The sequence below is a fragment of the Polyodon spathula genome, chromosome 43, assembly GCF_017654505.1.
Source record: "Polyodon spathula isolate WHYD16114869_AA chromosome 43, ASM1765450v1, whole genome shotgun sequence".
In the NCBI taxonomy this organism is placed as follows: domain Eukaryota; kingdom Metazoa; phylum Chordata; class Actinopteri; order Acipenseriformes; family Polyodontidae; genus Polyodon; species Polyodon spathula.
This window is the reverse complement of record NC_054576.1, coordinates 2,969,208-2,987,746: the sequence shown is the minus strand read 5'-3', so window position 1 is coordinate 2,987,746 and position 18,539 is coordinate 2,969,208. Positions and strand designations below refer to the sequence as shown.

Sequence of the window (18,539 nt, the reverse complement as noted above, 5' to 3'; positions counted from 1 at the left end):
AATGTCCATATATCTATATAATAATAATATATATATAACTATATTAGTTATAGTAATTATAAAAGTTTTGTATTTTTCAAATTTTCCAGTCCTAGCGACGTTTTGTTTTGTTTTTTTAAAAAAAACATGTTACACTTGAGTTTCAAGATTTCGGCTGGCAAACGCCAATCCCTTTTTTGTCGTTGGGGGGGGGGGGTTGTAATGTTTTTGGATGGTCTGTTTTTAATGTCTTTCTACGATTCGAACCTACCCTGAGGAAAATTTTCAACAAAAACCTTACCCGACACAAAATACAAGAAAGCGCTCAATAAGCTTGGATGAGACTCCTTTAAAAAGATAACTTCGCTAAACACTTGTGAATTTAGCTTTTATATATATATATATTTCATCGAAAGCACGTAGCCTTCCTCCTCCTCCTCCTCCTCGCTAATTTCCCAGAGAGACCGCTGTGTTTGCGGAGAGAGAGAGAGAGAGAGAGACGATCGCAATTCTCTCCTTTCCATTCGTCCGATCTGAATTATTTACTCAAAACAAAACAGCAAGTGCTTTTTCAAACTGTATTTCTTAACTTATTAAAAATCGCATGTCTTTTCTGAAACTAGATTCGCAAACACAGCGGCAGACAGGACTCTGGGGGCGTCCGCCTTCGCCTGTGGATATTTGAAACTTAATTATTTTCTGTTTGTTACGAGGAGAAGGTGGAATTATGAAGTGAAAAATAATAGAAATGCACTGTTGCACTATTTAATGACAATGACACACACAGAGGCAGCTTTGTACAAAAACACACACCTAGAAGTGACTACATTTTTGTCCTCGTCAAAATTACCAAAAAACAAACCATATAATATATATATAATATATCATCGTATTACAATCTGACACACACTACTGTTACTGCAGTAGCTTTCTTTGTTATCGCTTCGTCGAACGAAAAACATTTATACAGAGAACACGGACACCGAGGGATCACTGATAAAGACACTTTTTATTATCTTTCGATTTTTGTGTCCTCGTTTTTCAAAATTGACCAAAACACACCATGGTAAAAATTTATATATATATATATATATATATATATAGATATATATGTGCTGTGTTCTCTCTCCCGCTCTCACACACAAAAACAACAACGACGTCATCATCTGCATTGCAATAATAACCAACAGCAATACAAAATGAAGCTGTAAAATGTCTCTCTCTCCGCTCCCCCACCCCCTCCCCTCCTCTTTTCAAGGTGATCCCACTGGGGGGGGATTTGGGGTAATGAAGTCGAGACTCAGGGGTTTACTGGCCGTCAGATTTTGACTTCTTTGGACCACAGGGTTTCCTGGAAGTAAAGAAATAAAGAATGATCAACATTATAAAAATTTACCAGCCAGCACTAAAAAATAAATAAAAATACGCAAATGACTGCGCGCTTCTCTCTCAATTCGACTAGCGCCGAAGCAATCGCAAAATAAACACGTCATCAAAAACAAAAAGGGTTACAGAAAACAAACCTATACCAAGAAACACACACACGTATAAAAATGTTTATTTGCACATGCATGCACGATGGAGGGGAGTTTGTCAGGTTTTACTGGTCTTGTCTCAGATCAGGACACTCTCTCTCTCTCTCTCTCTCTGCCCCGCCCCCCCCCCCCCTTCTCTCTCTGGTTTTACTCACACTTCAGGGGATGAAGAGACCGGTCTCTTCACAGCTGGTTTGGTAGCTGTGCCATCTTTACTGGACTCTGCAAAACAAGACAACAAACAATGTAGGGTCTCAAACCTGAGAGAGAGATAGAGAGGGAGGCAGAAAAGGGAGTGTGAGAGAGGGGAGAATGTGAGAGGGGGAGTGTGAGGGACAGAAGGGAGTGTGAGAGTGCGAGTGAAAGCGAGAGGAGTGTGCGAGGTGGCAGCGTGCGCGTCTCTCCTGGCGTACCTTGCAGCCACCGCACCTGCGTGGCCGGCCCGTAGCCCTTCTCGTTGCGGGCGGCGATGCGGAAGATGATGGCCGGCTTGGTGGTGTAGTCGATGTGTGCGTTGGACAGGCTGGAGGTCTGCACCAGGCAGGAGGGGCTGGGCCCGCAGTACACCCGCATGAAGGCCAGCTGGGCCGGGGACGAGGCCTTGGGCTCCCCTGCCTGGCTGCTCTGGATCGCCAGGTACACAGAGTACTCTATGATCTTCCCAGAGGTGACGGAGGGGGGCTCCCAGGTCAGGTGAGCTCCGTCCAGGCTCTGAGAGAGAGGGGGAGAGGTGGGGGGAGGGATATACTATTAATCCTGCTGGGTCTGGATAACAGGAGGTTCAAATCCCAGCTCAGCCATCGACTCACTCCGTGTCCCCTTCTCTGTTGAGAGACCCCGAGGTCCTCCTTCAGAAGACGACCTCCTTGTGCTCCGTCCTTCGGGCGAGACAAACGAGGTCCTATCGGAAGAGACTCTGGAGGCAGCAGTTGTTGATGATGCAGAGTTTAGCCTCCTCAGTCACACCCACCTTGCTGATCTTGATGGCGCAGGGGGCCCCTGGGAACCCCGGCAGGCAGGTCTTGAAGGCGGAGATCTCGCTGAAGGAGCCGCGACCACAGGCGTTCACTCCGGCCACGCGGAACTTGTAGGCCGTGCCGGGCTGCAGCTCCAGCTTCTTCAGCTGGCTGTAATCCGGGATGGGCAGTCAGGTAGGGGGGGGGGGGGGGGGGGGGAAAATTGTTTTTGTTTTAAAACACGTTTAACAAAAACACAATGTTGGCTTCTTACATCAGCCCACAGTCAGTGTGTCTGTGTGCCAGTGTGTGTGCGTGCGTGCGCATGTGACAGTGTGTGTGCCAGTGTGTGCGTGTGTAACAGCGTGTGTGCCAGCGTCACTCACGTCTCCGGTCGGCGTGTCATCCGATGGCAGGTAGAAGTGAGTCACCACCATGTTGGTGGTCTTGATGACCCCCACGTCGTACCACTGGTTGTCCTTCTTCACAGGGGGCCTGGGGGGGGCGGGGGGCGGAGCCTGCTTCTACACAGGGAACAGAAACCTGTTTATTACACCTGGAACCACAACACACACCACTGGGCTTTACATAGGAACACAGGGACGGGAATCAGACTCCTGCTGCACTAGTAGATTTTACTAGCAGCTTGATCAGCCCCCAGTGTGTCTAGCTAACAAGCTCAGGTGTGTCTGATTATTAAACTCCTAGTGAAAGCAGGACTGGATCACACCGCTGTGCAGCGGGAGTCTGATTATTAAACTCCTAGTGAAAGCAGGACTGGATCACACCGCTGTGCAGCGGGAGTGTGATTATTAAACTCCTAGTGAAAGCAGGACTGGATCACACCGCTGTGCAGCGGGAGTCTTATTCCCATCCCTGCAATGCTAAAATAAAACTAACAGCAATACTGCAACCTTACTAGTACCACCTCAACTGTGTTGGAATATTACTAGAGCAAAACTGCCCACTACAGTGATACTGCAATGTTACTACAACATTACGACAACTACCACAATAAATATAAAAATTCTACTGCCCCCCCCCCCCCCCCCCTTACCCCGGCTGCAGACTCAATCCCATTGGCCTCCTCTGCAAGGGCAGTGGCTGCCTGCATCGTGGCTGGGCTGGCCACAGGAGGACAGAAGGAGCTGGAGGGGGCCAGACCTGGGGGACGACGACGACAATGACACGATGCAGAAAAACAAAAAAATAAAAATAATTAAAAATAAAAGATACATCTAAAACGAAAAATGATATTTTATATATATATACATACCTCTATTATACACACAGTATTTAGATAGTCATACTGCTGAGCTCAAATGAAGCCTGGCTAATATTAAAAGGATCATGATTAAACCCCATTATGGAGTCACCAATTCTACATTAACATTTACAAAACCAACCCCCTCTCTCCCCCCACTCTCCCCCTCTCCACTCACTCTCGCTGGCCGCTGGCGCCCCCGCTGGCAGCACTCCCGCCACAGCCCCGGCGAGCTCGCTGTGCCCGTTGCTCTCGCTGGCCGGGTCGTTCAGGCTGTCTGCTGGTGCCAGACCCTCTGTGGGCAGGGCTGCCTGGGACAAGCTCTGCTGAGCGGCTGCCTGCGCCTCCTGCAGCTGGTGCTGCTGCTGCACCAGAGCGGCCAGCTCCTGTTGGGTCAGGACGATGGGAATGGTGGTGGAGACGGGGGTGTGCTGCCCGCCCTGCCCTGCGGAGCAGAAGGAAGAGGAGGAGGCTTTGTAAAAAAGAATTTGAAAACGAAAAAGACACTGAGAATAGAGTTCCAGTGGAAACGCATGCCGTTTAATTTATTGATATGTTAGTATTTCTACCAATGTGTTACCATGCTTCCACTGTGCTTCTCTACACTTTGCTGCAGTTTTAATAGCAGTTGTTGATGATGCAGAGTGTCCCCCCCCCCCCCCCCCCCCCCCCCCCCCCCCCCCCCCCCCCCCCCCCCATTTAGCAATTTACCCCCCGCCAGTTTGCTAAATGACTCATTCATAATAATAATAATAATAATCCGTCACTCACTCATCACTGCCTGCTGTGCGGCCTGCAGCACTGCCTGGATCGCCAGAGCCTGGGCCTCTTCTGTGGCTGCTGCCTGCGCTGTTGCCTCCGCGGCGGCCAGCTCCTCTGGGGTGAGCCCCGTCACCATCAGCGTGGCCCCTCCCGTGGCCTGGCCGTCCGACATCAGCTCCTGGGGGAGAGACAGCGGATCCACCCCCTCGCCCGCGGACAGCGACCCCGCGTCTCCTGCGCCTTCCTGGCACTGCAGAGCGGGCTGGGAAACAAGGACTGGTGACATTAATATTACACTGCGACCCTAAGCCAAAAGGACTGGGGATATTAAACAATAATGCCAGTGTAAGCTTTTTTGGCCACCCCCACCTCGCTGGCATCCATCCCAGCTTGCAGCTCCTGCGCCAGCTCCCCTTCTGCCCCGCTCTCCATGAGCTCGGGCTCCGCGGGCTCCGTCTGCATGGGCTCTGAGTCCCCTGGCAGCTCTGTTTCGGGCAGGTCCTCCGGCTGTGGTCCTTGAGCGTCGGGGCAAGGGGAGGGCTGGCTGCAGTCTGCCTGGCCCGAGTCGTCAGGAGAGGCTGACCCTCCTTCGGTGATGGAGGAAATCGACTGGGAGGAAACAAATCAATCAATAAATATACATGAAGATCAGCTAAGAGGAGAGGGTTTGATAATAAGGGAGGGTTTGGATCGGTGCTGTTCAGGGGCAGCTGAGCCTTCAGTGAAGTTAATTTTGTAGTTTTACTCACTGGTACAGCTGGCCCAGGTGTGGGCGTGGACTGTGTAACCAAGGTGACTGCGCGGGTCTGCATGGTGGTGCTGGCAGGAGGGGGCGTCGCCGTGGATGCTGTGAAAGGGGCAGGAAGGGGCGTGGCTTCTGCTGCCGCCGCCGTGGTTACTGCCTCCTCCTGGGCAGCTTCATCTGACTGCTGGGCTGCAGGAGAGAGACAAGCGAGCAGGGTCTGAATGAAAAACGAGACAACCACACAGTACAGAGACACACACACACACACACAACCCCCCAAAACAAAACTGCAATGCAACAGAACCCTTACCTCCTTGGTCCCCCATGTTGGACGTGGCAGTGGTGGTTGTGCTGGTGGTTCCGGTCTCGTGGGTCTCGCAGGGCGGGTTGGAGCACACTCTCTGGACCCCCATGTTAGAGGAGGCAGTGGTGGCTGTGCTGGTGGTTCCGGTCTCGTGGGTCTCGCAGGGCGGGTTGGAGCACACTCTCTGGACCCCCATGTTAGAGGAGGCAGTGGTGGCTGTGCTGGTGGTTCCGGTCTCGTGGGTCTCGCAGGGCGGGTTGGAGCACACTCTCTGGACCCCCATGTTCGAGGAGGCAGTGGTGGCTGTGCTGGTGGTTCCGGTCTCGTGGGTCTCGCAGGGCGGGTTGGAGCACACTCTCTGGACCCTCATGTTCGAGGAGGCAGTGGTGGCTGTGTTGGTGGTTCCGGTCCCGTGGGTCTCGCAGGGCGGGTTGGAGCACACTCTCTGGACCCCCATGTTCGAGGAGGCAGTGGTGGCTGTGCTGGTGGTTCCGGTCTCGTGGGTCTCGCAGGGCGGGTTGGAGCACACTCTCTGGACCCCCATGTTCGAGGAGGCAGTGGTGGCTGTGCTGGTGGTTCCGGTCTCGTGGGTCTCGCAGGGCGGGTTGGAGCACACTCTCTGGACCCCCATGTTCGAGGAGGCAGTGGTGGCTGTGTTGGTGGTTCCGGTCCCGTGGGTCTCGCAGGGCGGGTTGGAGCACACTCTCTGGACCCCCATGTTCGAGGAGGCAGTGGTGGCTGTGTTGGTGGTTCCGGTCTCGTGGGTCTCGCAGGGCGGGTTGGAGCACACTCTCTGGACCCCCATGTTCGAGGAGGCAGTGGTGGCTGTGTTGGTGGTTCCGGTCTCGTGGGTCTCGCAGGGCGGGTTGGAGCACACTCTCTGGACCCCCATGTTCGAGGAGGCAGTGGTGGCTGTGTTGGTGGTTCCTGTGTTGGTGGTTCCGGTCTCGTGGGTCTCGCAGGGCGGGTTGGAGCACACTCTCTGGACCCCCATGTTCGAGGAGGCAGTGGTGGCTGTGTTGGTGGTTCCGGTCTCGTGGGTCTCGCAGGGCGGGTTGGAGCACACCAGGGTGACTGTGCCGGGCTGGTCCCCGGCGATGGCGGGCTGCTCGGAGGTGGGAGAGGCCAGGATGGAGACGGGGAGGTCCTGGATGGGCTGCGCCTCCACGCCGCTGGGGGTCGTGATGAGAGTCACCTGGGTGGCCTGGTTCACCGGCTGCTGCAGAAAACAAAAACAAAAAACACACAAAGAAAATAAAAAAATATCTATAAACATTCGAATAATAATTAAGAGGAGGTGGACATTCCCCATATAACAAAACAAATGAAAAACAAGACGTTTCGAAATCTTAATGTGAAACGCTGCTGTTGTGGCTTCCAGTAGACTTGGGCGAGGTCACGCTAGCTTCCTGGATTACATGATAAATAAAAGGATCTAAACTTATATAACACATATCATTTTTAATTCCGCTATAAAACTTATGGCCACAGCTGTATTAAAAATCAGTTGTAGGTCACAGAATAAAAGCCGTGTGTGACACACACACACACTTGTTCCCAGTCCGATCTCTTCTCCAGTTACCTGCATGGTGATGCTGGGCGTGGACAGGCTGCCGGCCGTGGTCAGGCTGGTCTGCGCCGTGGACACGGTGAGGGCTGCCGGGTTGATGACCTGGCTGGACAGCGTGGCGATGGTGCCCAGCGTGGTGATGGGCGTGGCCAGGGAGGCGTTGGCGCTGGCCACGCTGCCCCCCGCCAGGCTGGTGGACATGGTACCAGTGACAGTGCAGAGGTTCGTCACTCCTGGGGAGGGGAAACAGGGTCAGCGTTCAGCGCCTACCGCTCCCACTAGCTATGAGAACACTCCCTAGCTTCACTCCATAAATTCACTCCCTAGCTTCCCTACTAGCGTTACAGCTTCTTAAAGAAGTCAGTCGTTTGTTTGATGATTTCTTCTTAAAAAGAAGCTACTTGCGTATTAAATCAACTCTCCTTTTTAAAAATGACCAATTCCTTATTTCACTGAAAGCCGTTTTTCCATCACTACCTTTTTCCCAGCTTTTAAAACTATTTCAAATGGAATCGTTCAATGTTAAAAAAAAAAAAACGTGGGGTTTTACTAGCAGACATGTAGCAGGGTTAGACACTCACACTAGCCCTGCTGCTGCACCCAGGCCTGGGGTTCAGAGCTCCCCTCAATGAAGTCTAGTATTATTAATATTGCAATGATCAGGAGCCAGGAGTTTGAGCAGGGTTAGAAACTCACACTAGCCCTGCTGCTGCTGCTCCCAGTCCTGGGGTTCAGAGCTCCCCTCAATGAAGTCTAGTATTATTATTATTGCAATGATCAGGAGGCAGGAGTTTGAGCAGGGTTAGAAACTCACACTAGCCCTGCTGCTGCTGCTGCTGCTCCCAGTCCTGGGGTTCAGAGCTCCCCTCAATGAAGTCTAGTATTATTAATATTGCAATGATCAGGAGCCAGGAGTTTGAGCAGGGTTAGAAACTCACACTAGCCCTGCTGCTGCTGCACCCAGTCTATTATTAACCCATTATTTTTCATGCATGATTTAACATTTAAATCCTAAACTACATTAGTGAACTTCACCCCCACCCCCCAACCCTTCACCCCACCTACCTGTGGTTCCTTTAACCACCAGTGTGGTGACGTTGGGCTTGACTGAAGACATGGTGACGGGGGTGACCAGCCTCACCCCTCCCATCGGGACGGTGCGCAGGTACGTGCCGGGTTGCCCAGGGGCTCCCTTCAAAACCACCTGCGGGGCAGGACGGGAGGGGAGAGAGAGAGATTCGGGGTTATATTCCACAAAATGACTTTTGTTTCCAAGCGTTGTAATCAAGTTCTCTTGAAACACAGCTACACAACTCATATCGTGAAGTCGAGAATGAACCTGCTGAATAATATTACGCTGACACGTTGAACTACACAAGCCGACACGATCGTCTTTATCAGCAGCAGAGTGGCACCGTTACAAACAGAAGACTATCGTTAAGTGCTATTAGGAGCACCAGCATCTGCTGTTCTAACAGCACACCGGACTAGCTAAAACTACTGTAGTTTTCTTTCATATGATTCAAGTTATTTTTAAAACGTGCGTCTCTTTCTGTCGATTTTAGGCTGAATGTACCACAGCACAAGTAACACACACAATAATTACTATTATTATCACTGCTATTATTATGAGGCTCGGGGGTCCGGTGGTTAGAGAAAGGGGGTCTTGATACCAGGAGGTTCAAATCCCGGCTCAGCCACTGACTCGCTGTGTGCGTGCGTGCGTGAGACTCTGAGCGAGTCACTTCACCTCCTTGTGCTCCGTCCTTCGGACGAGACGTCAAACAAACAAGGTCCTATTGGAAGCGACTGCAGCAGCCCCTGACTCACTGTGTGCGTGCGTGGGACCCTGAGCAAGCCTCTGAACCTCCTTGTGCTCCGTCCTTCGGACCAGACTCAAAACAAACGCGGTCCTATTGGAAGAGACTCTGCAGCAGCTGATGAAGATGCAGCGTTCTCTATCCCCCCTAGTCAAGTCGCTCTGGATGAAAGCGTTATTAACAGGAACGGGTTGCTGCAGTAAGCACTGGGTGCCGGGTCGGCGCTGACCTGCGTGAGCCCCTGCTGGCCCGGCCCGCTGCTCAGTTTGGGCATGGTGGTGATGAATTTGGCTGGGGATCCGGTACCGGACGTCATCATCTTGGTGGTGATGATGGTGATGGGGGACTTCATGCCCTGGCCACTGGTGACTCCTGGAGGAAGGGAGAGAGAAACCTCATCATTATTATTATTATTATCATTATTATTATTACTAATAATGCAGAGTGAACAGGTGGAGGGGCTCACCGGTGACCCCAGGCTGAGTCATGATGGCAGACATGGGGATGGTCTTGATGATGGTGGTGGTGACAGGTTTGCTGGCCGCGGTCGGGGACATGCTGCCGATGCTCAGGATGGTGGGCTTGTTGCCCGTGACGCCGGCCTGCGACGTGGTGATAATGGTGGCCGGTTTGCCGTCGGCAGAGGTGACCAGCTTTAGAATGGTGCCGGCTGGCAGCTGCCCTTTAGCCTGGGAAAGAAAGAAATGATTGCATTGAAAATACAACACCGCAGGGACGGGAATCAGACTCCTGTTCCACAGCAGTGTGATCCACTCCAGGTTTCACTAGCAGCTTGATCAGCCCCCAGCGTGTCTAGCTAACAAGCTCAGGTGTGTCGTCTTATTAAACTCCTAGTGAAAGCAGGACTGGATCACACTGCTGTGCAGCGGGAGTCTGATTATTAAACTCCTAGTGAAAGCAGGACTGGATCACACTGCTGTGCAGCGGGAGTCTGATTATTAAACTCCTAGTGAAAGCAGGACTGGATCACACCGCTGTGCAGCGGGAGTCTGATTATTAAACTCCTAGTGAAAGCAGGACTGGATCACACTGCTGTGCAGCGGGAGTCTGATTATTAAACTCCTAGTGAAAGCAGGACTGGATCACACCGCTGTGCAGCGGGAGTCTGATTATTAAACTCCTAGTGAAAGCAGGACTGGATCACACTGCTGTGCAGCGGGAGTCTGATTATTAAACTCCTAGTGAAAGCAGGACTGGATCACACCGCTGTGCAGCGGGAGTCTGATTATTAAACTCCTAGTGAAAGCAGGACTGGATCACACTGCTGTGCAGCGGGAGTCTGATTATTAAACTCCTAGTGAAAGCAGGACTGGATCACACTGCTGTGCAGCGGGAGTCTGATTATTAAACTCCTAGTGAAAGCAGGACTGGATCACACTGCTGTGCAGCGGGAGTCTGATTATTAAACTCCTAGTGAAAGCAGGACTGGATCACACTGCTGTGCAGCGGGAGTCTGATTTCTATACATGACACATGCTGTACAGAAATTCTTGTTTAAATGTATTTATTTATTTTTCCAAATGGTGTGTTTATTTGCGTTCTGGGTTTTATGCCCCCCCCCGTTTGACCCCCACCTGTATGAGCTGAGCGAGGGAGTTTGACGCTGCTTGGCTCGTGTGTGACATCATTTTACCCAAATTGGAGATCTAAGAGACAAGAGAAAAAATAAATTATATATATATGTTTATTTACTTCAATTTTGTTAAAGTTCTGATGCCACCTCCTTGCACTACTGTCATGTCATCACTGATATAACTCACTGTGATCCTAACTTGTTGCATCCTAGTTCATATTGGATTCTAGCAGCGTCATTATTATACACGGCATCCTAGTTCATATTGTATTCCAGCAGTGTTATTATTATACACGGCATCCTAGTTCATATTGTATTCTAGCAGTGTTATTATTATACACGGCATCCTAGTTCATATTGTATTCTAGCAGTGTTATTATTATACACGCATCCCAGTTCATATTGGATTCTAGCAGTGTTATTATTATACACGGCATCCTAGTTCATATTGTATTCTAGCAGTGTTATTATTATACACTGCAACCTAGTTCATATTGTATTCTAGCAGTGTTATTATTATACACGGCATCCTAGTTCATATTGGATTCTAGCAGCGTTATTATACACGGCATCCTAGTTCATACTGTATTCAAGCACTGTTATTATCTGCCCTTGCTGTAAACAACACTATTTAAATATGAAGCTTGCATTGTAACTCTCTCTGCCCTGTAACACCTGCGTGAGTCGCCCGGGATAAAGGCGTCTTCCAAACACAGAAAACAAAAATCACCCTGTCGGGCTGGCGGTGGAGAGCGGCGTGCGGTGCCCGCGGGGACTCACCAGCGTGGTGCCCCCAGGCATGGTGATGGGGCTCTTCACCAGCGTGATGCTTTTGGTGACTCCTCCCACCATGGTGGTGACGACCTGCGTCTGCTGCGCCACGGTAACGGTGCCAGACTTGTGCACGGTGATGATGGGTCGCGTGGGAGTGCTGCCCGTGGACGTGGCGGAGGTGCCCACCTGAGCGGCTGCCGTCTTCAGCATGCGCGTGGCGGGGTTACTGACCTGAGAGGGGGAGGGAGAGAGGGACAGAGAGAGACAGAGAGAGAGGAGAGAGAGGGGGGAGAGATAGGAGAGAAAGAGAAGAGACAGAGACAGAAAGTACAGCTGGGGTCAACAAATATTTTAAAAATATACAGGCGACAGTATCAGTGTGTGAACGATTACAGCTACGGACAAACATTTTGCACCCCTAGAATGTAAGGACTGCCATGCAATTTAAAAAACAATACGAACGTTATTTATCACGTTAAAAATCAACACTGAGACTCGAACCGGCGTCCTCCAGGCTACAGGGCACACCCTGCCCTCCACGCGGTGCGCCTTTACCGGACGCGCCACTCGGGAGAGCCCACGTGAGCGGAGGAAGGTCTTGGGTGGGAATGCTCATCCCTGAATTCAGAGAGGGTTACCATGATTGGGGCGGCCACCTTGAGCGCGGGAGAGCCGGAGGTCAGGGCCATCGTCTTGACGATCGTGGCTCCGGCCGGAACATTCAGCATGGTGGGCGTGGCCGAGGGCGGGATCTTCTGGGTGGCGGCGGCTGCAGCAGCCAATGCGGCCATCCCACTCATCTGGGGGCTGCTTCCCATTGGCTGAGGGGGGTGGGAACAAACACAGCAGTGAATGAATGAATGGATTAACTTAACCTTTGACTAATTAACAAGCAGACAGTCCAGGTTTCACTAGCAGATTGATCAGCCCCCAGTGTGTCTAGCTAACACGCTCAGGTGTGTCTGATTATTAAACTCCTAGTGAAAGCAGGACTGGATCACACCGCTGTGCAGCGGGAGCCTCGTTCCCATCCCTATGATTCTCTATTGTATGCGGGTGTCAGTAGAGATCAATACAATATTATTTATATATACACAAGACACAAAGACTACTCTGCACTTACCTGGCCACTCTGCGTGGGCATGACCATCCGCACACCGGCAGGAAGTGAGGTCACAGTGACAGGAGACTTGCCGGCCTGGCTTGCGTGCCTCACAGTGACAATGGAGGTGCCACTGGACTGAGGCGCTGCCACCTTGAGGATGGCTGGGGAATGACAACAGCATGCACAGGTCAGACAGAAAAGAGCAGAGAGGAGGCGTGGGTGTGTGTAACACAAACTATCATTTTAAATTAAAATAAATGACAAACAATTTCTAATAAACAATCTAATAGTAGTTTAGTGTACTCATCTTTGCTTTCGACATTTGCAATAATTTAGTATCATGTTGTGTGCAAAGGAGTTGAGAATCAAAGAAACAATTCGACTAAATATAGTTTTCAAAAGACACTGACAGAAAGAGACAGCAAGAGAGAGACACAGGGAAACAGCAACACAGGCACAGACAGAGAAAGACACACAGAAACAGACAGAAAGAGAGAGAAATCTCTCAGTCTGTCTCCGATCCCTGACCTGGTCCACGGGCGGTGGCGGCGACCCCCAGCGGGCTCCCAGGCACCGGCAGCGAGGAGGGGGTGGGGGAGTACCCCCCTGCCCCCCCCCAAGGGAGGGGCAGGGGCCACGGGGGCGGGGTTCCTGGGCTGGCTGACGGGCAGCGAGGGCGCGGGGTTCAGCACAGGGCAGCTGGCCGCAGTGGCTGCAGGGATGTCGTATTTCTGCAGCTGCAGTAGGTAGCTGTCCGCCGTGGGCACCGCCCCCCAGCTCACCTCCAGGGAGTTCGTGTTGGCTCGGACCAGCTGCACTCTGGAGGGCGCGGGCGGCTTCTCTGTGCAGGGGGGGGGGGGTTAGCAGAGGTTTTACAGACTCTTCACTCCCTAGTTCTGACAGAATTCAGTAGAGTTTTCAATGCTCCTCAGTGGAGCCGCTATCAATTCTACTACTGTGGAGGCTTCCTTAAATCGCTTTTTGTTTTTATGATATCGTTTTGTAGTTTCTTTGATGACGACAGGATGTTAAATAAAATATCTACATTATGTTCACAGTGTTTTTTTTTTGTGTGTCTCGCCCCTAAAGCTTTCCAGCCACAGCTGCAGACTCGGTTTGTGGTTTATATTGTGTGTGTGTGTGTGTGCGCGCGTGTGTAGAGCACGGTGTGTGCGCGCGTGTGTAGAGCACGGTGTGTGCGCGCGTGTGTAGAGCACGGTGTGTGCGCGCGTGTGTAGAGCACGGTGTGTGTGTGCGTGTGTAGAGCACGGTGTGTGTGCGCGTGTGTAGAGCACGGTGTGTGTGCGCGTGTGTAGAGCACGGTGTGTGTGCGCGTGTGTAGAGCACTGTGTGTGTGCGCGTGTGTAGAGCACTGTGTGTGTGCGCGCGTGTGTAGAGCACTGTGTGTGTGCGCGCGTGTGTAGAGCACTGTGTGTGTGCGCGTGTGTAGAGCACTGTGTGTGTGCGCGCGTGTGTAGAGCACTGTGTGTGTGCGCGTGTGTAGAGCACTGTGTGTGTGTGCGCGTGTGTAGAGCACTGTGTGTGTGCGCGCGTGTGTAGAGCACTGTGTGTGTGCGCGCGTGTGTAGAGCACTGTGTGTGTGCGCGCGTGTGTAGAGCACTGTGTGTGTGCGCGCGTGTGTAGAGCACTGTGTGTGTGCGCGCGTGTGTAGAGCACTGTGTGTGTGCGCGTGTGTAGAGCACTGTGTGTGTGCGCGCGTGTGTAGAGCACTGTGTGTGTGCGCGTGTGTAGAGCACTGTGTGTGTGCGCGTGTGTGTAGAGCACGGTGTGTGTGCGCGTGTGTGTAGAGCACGGTGTGTGTGCGCGTGTGTGTAGAGCACGGTGTGTGTGTGTGTGTGTGTGTGTGTGTGTGTGTGTGCGTGTGTTTATATATAAATTCTCTCACCTGTCTCCAGGTACCACAGGTCCTTGCAGCACACCTGATTGTTCCAGGCCTTGCGGTAGCCGTCCCGGCCGCTCCACACGTAGAGGCGCGAGTTGATGGACACAGAGCAGTGACCCGCCCGCGCGCGCGGGACGTTATCCTCCAGGGTGTCCATCTGAATGGGCTCCCACGTCATCGAGTCTGAGAGAGAGGGGAAGAGAGAAAGAAAGACAGAGGGGGATAGAGAGAAAGAGACAGACAGATAAAGACAGGAGGGAGGAGAGAGAAGGGAAAAAAAAAGAAGAGGGGGATAGACAGAAAAACAGATAGACAGGAGGGGGAGAGAAAGAAAGAAATAAAGAGGGGGATAGAGAGAAAGACAGTGAGATAAAGACAGGAGGGGGGAGAGAGTCAGAGAAAAACAAAGAGAGAGAGAGAGAGAGAGAGAGAGACACAGAGGTCAGTTAAGTAAAATGGTACAAATTTTCAGCTACAAAACTACATTCACATTTAGCAACCTGGGCCCCCCCTCCACACAAAAATAGTGAATGAGCCCCCCCCCTGCTCAGCAGCTCCTCGTTCCCGCGCGCTCAGCCTACCCAGATTGAGACAGGCCAGGCTGTTGGTGCATTTCCACTCCTTCTCGTGAGTCGCTACCTTCACATCATCCATAACAAGAGGAACCCAGCCACCAAACACATGCATCCTGCAGAGAGAGAGAGAGAGTTACTGAACACTTTACTGAACCCCCCTGAGAGAAAGGGGGCTCCCTCCAGTCCAGGGCAGGCTTGAGACACGGAGACTAAACTGCTCCCTCCCTCCCTCACCCCCCTAAGAGAAAGGGGGCTCCCTCCAGTCCAGGGCAGGCTTGAGGCACGGAGACTGAACTGCTCCCGCCCTCCCTCACCCCCCTAAGAGAAAGGGGGCTCCCTCCAGTCCAGGGCAGGCTTGAGGCACGGAGACTAAACTGCTCCCTCCCTCCCTCACCCCCCTAAGAGAAAGGGGGCTCCCCCTAGTCCAGGGCAGGCTCGAGGCATGGAGATGGAAGTTGGCACAGCCAGCTTGTTTGTGGGGCGGTACCTACTTGTTTCCGATGGTGGTGGTGGAGTGTAAGCTTCGGGGAAGGGGGGCCGTGCCACTCAGGGTGGGCTTGCTCCACGTCAGGGTGTCTGGAGAGAGAGAGAGAGAGAGAGAGAGACAGAGAGACTTAGCAGTGTGTAATATATATATATATATATATGTGCGTACACCCAGTTTCTTGCCTGTGCAAAGAACAGATTTCTGGCGCTCGCAAAATATTAATTTAAAATAGTTTCTTGATTGCATTTTTTTAAAGAAACCTAACTGAAAAGAAGGACATAAAACGCTGAAGAATGCTTTTGTTGAATGGCCTGCAGTGCAACACTGTTAATTCATATCTATATTATATCAATCGATCAGTCTTTATTTTTATATAGCGCCTTTCACAGCGGGAGCACCGTCACAAAGCGCTTCACAAGATGCAGTAACAAGAAAATCCATAATACTTCAAAAAACGCATCATACATGATATACAGTAAAAAAAAAACAATGCATAATACATTAAATACAGTGGAAAGAGCAGAATACAGGATAGCAGCATAATACATGAAATAGTGCATTAAATACAGTGGAAAGAGCAGAATACAGGATAGCAGCAGCAACATGGGAGCTAATTAACAACAGACATCAGATAGAGAGAGAGCCGGAGGGCCTCCTCACCGATGTCGAGGGTCCAGAGGTCCCCGAGCCGGCAGCCGCTCATGCCCCCGTAGATGACGAGGCGGGACTTCCTGCTGTCCTTCTCCGTGTAGACCACGGCGGTGTGGCTCTCCCGCGGGGGGGGCAGGACCCCGTACGTGATGGGCACGTCCCAGCCGACCACGCTGGAGCCCGCGCGCAGCTCCAAAACGTACAGGTCGTTGAGATACCTGCAGGGGCGTGAACGCACACACACACACACAGAAAAACATGAACAAATGTCAACAATTACCATCGCACCTGTAACATATCAATCCCGACTCCTTCAAAGGACTTGGGGAGTCAATTCTGCTGGTGCCCAGCATGCCGCGTGCATGTCAAAGACTCTGAACACATACTGAAGAACAGCTGACCACAGGCAGACGGGAGAACCACGAGCAGGCTGTGTGGGTCCAGCCGTTACAGAAAGGGGTCTGGACACCAGGAGGTTCAAATCCTGGCTCACCCACTGGCTCTGTGCGTGTGTGAGACCCTGAGCAAGTCACTCAACCTCCTTGTGCTCCGTCCTTCGAAGGAGATGCAAAACAAACGCGGTCCTATTGGAAGAGACTCTGCAGCAGCAGCAGCTGTTGAAGATGCAGAGTTCACCCCCCCTCGAGTCTCTGGGAGTCGCTTTGAATAAAAGCCTCTGCTAAAATGACTCTAGAAGAAGAATAATTCTGGGCCCGCCCACCTGGGAATGTTGTTTTTGGGGTCCTCGCTGTCGTTGGCCAGACCCCCAAAGAGGTAGCACTTGTTCCCCACCAGGGAGAAGCTGTGCCCCAGGCGGGGGCAGGGAGGGGGGCCGTTTTTAGGGGCTTTGGGTTTCAGCTTTTTCCATTCCCACCTGCTGGCCTGCGAACAAAACGAAAAACCCATTAAGGACTGGGAAGGGAATGAGACTCCCACTGCACAGCAGTGTGATCCAGTCCTGCTTTCACTAGGAGTTTAATAATCAGACTCCCGCTGCACAGCAGTGCGATCCAGTCCTGCTTTCACTATGAGTTTAATTTAAAGACTCCCGCTGCACAGCAGTGTGATCCAGTCCTGCTTTCACTAGGAGTTTAATAATCAGACTCCCGCTGCACAGCAGTGTGATCCAGTCCTGCTTTCACTAGGAGTTTAATAATCAGACTCCCGCTGCACAGCAGTGTGATCCAGTCCTGCTTTCACTAGGAGTTTAATAATCAGACTCCCGCTGCACAGCAGTGTGATCCAGTCCTGCTTTCACTAGGAGTTTAATAATCAGACTCCCGCTGCACAGCAGTGTGATCCAGTCCTGCTAGGAGTTTTAATAATCAGACTCCCGCTGCACAGCTAGTCCTGCCTTCACTAGGAGTTTAATAATCAGACTCCCGCTGCACAGCAGTGTGATCCAGTCTTGCTTTCACTAGGAGTTTAATAATCAGACTCCCGCTGCACAGCAGTGTGATCCAGTCCTGCTTTCACTAGGAGTTTAATAATCAGACAGGTCAGACGTCCCGCTGCACTAGTCAGGCGAAGTGATCCTGCTTCATTATTAGTTCTAATATCAGAATTCTGTAATTGCTAGTAAAACCTGGACTGGGCGACACTGCTGTGCAACAGGAGTCTGACTGCCATCCCTTTAACAATGTGCTCTTGTTCTGGGTGTCATTTAGTCTCTGCAAATCGCTCTGGATTAAAGCCTCTGCTGACCTCTCAGTAAGAGGTTAAGAGATTGAGGAGGTAGTCAAGGCCGGAGCCCCTACCTGCAGCTCGTAAAGGTCATTGCTGTATTTCCCGTACTCCACCATGCCTCCGAACACCAGCAGCCTCGTCCCGTCACACACGAATCCGTACGCAGCGCACCCCGGAGGGATATCTCCTCGCACTGCTGGCACAAACCACTGGTTTGTGGCTGGAATAAAAATATATATATTTTCACACACATCTCAAAAAGAGACAACTTCTTCCCAGCGCTTCGGTCCGTTTAACTTTGTCAAGAGAAAGCGTGCTTGAAAACAAACGGCGGACGTGCATGTAGGGTTTTGATGCTATGGTAACCAAACTCGCTTATTTCTACTGAAATCTATTAACCCTTAGCGGTCCATTTATTCAGCGCCTGTCGGGCGCGTTGGGTCCAATTTATTTTCACATGCGCCGTTTAAAATATTTTTTTATAAAAGCAGGTTTAAAAGGCACTGAATCGCAACAGGACACTCTGAACTGCGTCTCCAGCCAAGCCCCACCCCTTGTTCGCTGTTCACACACCTCTTTATAGACGTGCGCGCTGATCAATGCTCTCCTGATCACTCGTTTTATCACCAAACTCCTCAATAACATGATCCGAGTCGTTATTTTATTACTGTAACATCTCAGAAAGCTCTGCAGGTGTCTGTGATGTTCTTTGAGCGCTGGATGCAGAAGCAGCTCTCTCCTTTGTTATGTCTATACAGACACTATAAGAAAACTCACGACCTACGTCTTCGTCCTTTGGAAACAACACAGACACAAACCTCTGTTACCG

General features: G+C 51.4%; 1 protein-coding gene across 1 annotated transcript in view; it reads right to left on the bottom strand.

Moving 5' to 3' along the window:
* Positions 1 to 1,054: 1,054 nt before the first annotated feature.
* The window catches only part of LOC121305497 (host cell factor 1-like), a 27,858-nt gene continuing 10,373 nt past the window's right edge, over positions 1,055 to 18,539 (bottom strand). The window contains 27 exon segments of the mRNA XM_041237137.1: positions 1,055 to 1,330; positions 1,670 to 1,736; positions 1,928 to 2,225; positions 2,485 to 2,657; positions 2,841 to 2,994; positions 3,528 to 3,634; positions 3,913 to 4,179; positions 4,506 to 4,758; positions 4,866 to 5,105; positions 5,246 to 5,430; positions 5,552 to 6,764; positions 7,128 to 7,348; positions 8,181 to 8,319; positions 9,165 to 9,307; positions 9,402 to 9,624; positions 10,531 to 10,602; positions 11,310 to 11,534; positions 11,942 to 12,124; positions 12,427 to 12,569; positions 12,937 to 12,994; positions 12,996 to 13,249; positions 14,315 to 14,494; positions 14,893 to 14,999; positions 15,378 to 15,462; positions 16,034 to 16,242; positions 16,746 to 16,906; positions 17,782 to 17,930. Of these exon segments, the coding sequence (XP_041093071.1) occupies positions 1,288 to 1,330; positions 1,670 to 1,736; positions 1,928 to 2,225; positions 2,485 to 2,657; positions 2,841 to 2,994; positions 3,528 to 3,634; positions 3,913 to 4,179; positions 4,506 to 4,758; positions 4,866 to 5,105; positions 5,246 to 5,430; positions 5,552 to 6,764; positions 7,128 to 7,348; positions 8,181 to 8,319; positions 9,165 to 9,307; positions 9,402 to 9,624; positions 10,531 to 10,602; positions 11,310 to 11,534; positions 11,942 to 12,124; positions 12,427 to 12,569; positions 12,937 to 12,994; positions 12,996 to 13,249; positions 14,315 to 14,494; positions 14,893 to 14,999; positions 15,378 to 15,462; positions 16,034 to 16,242; positions 16,746 to 16,906; positions 17,782 to 17,930 (5,552 nt within the window). The 3' untranslated portion in view covers positions 1,055 to 1,287.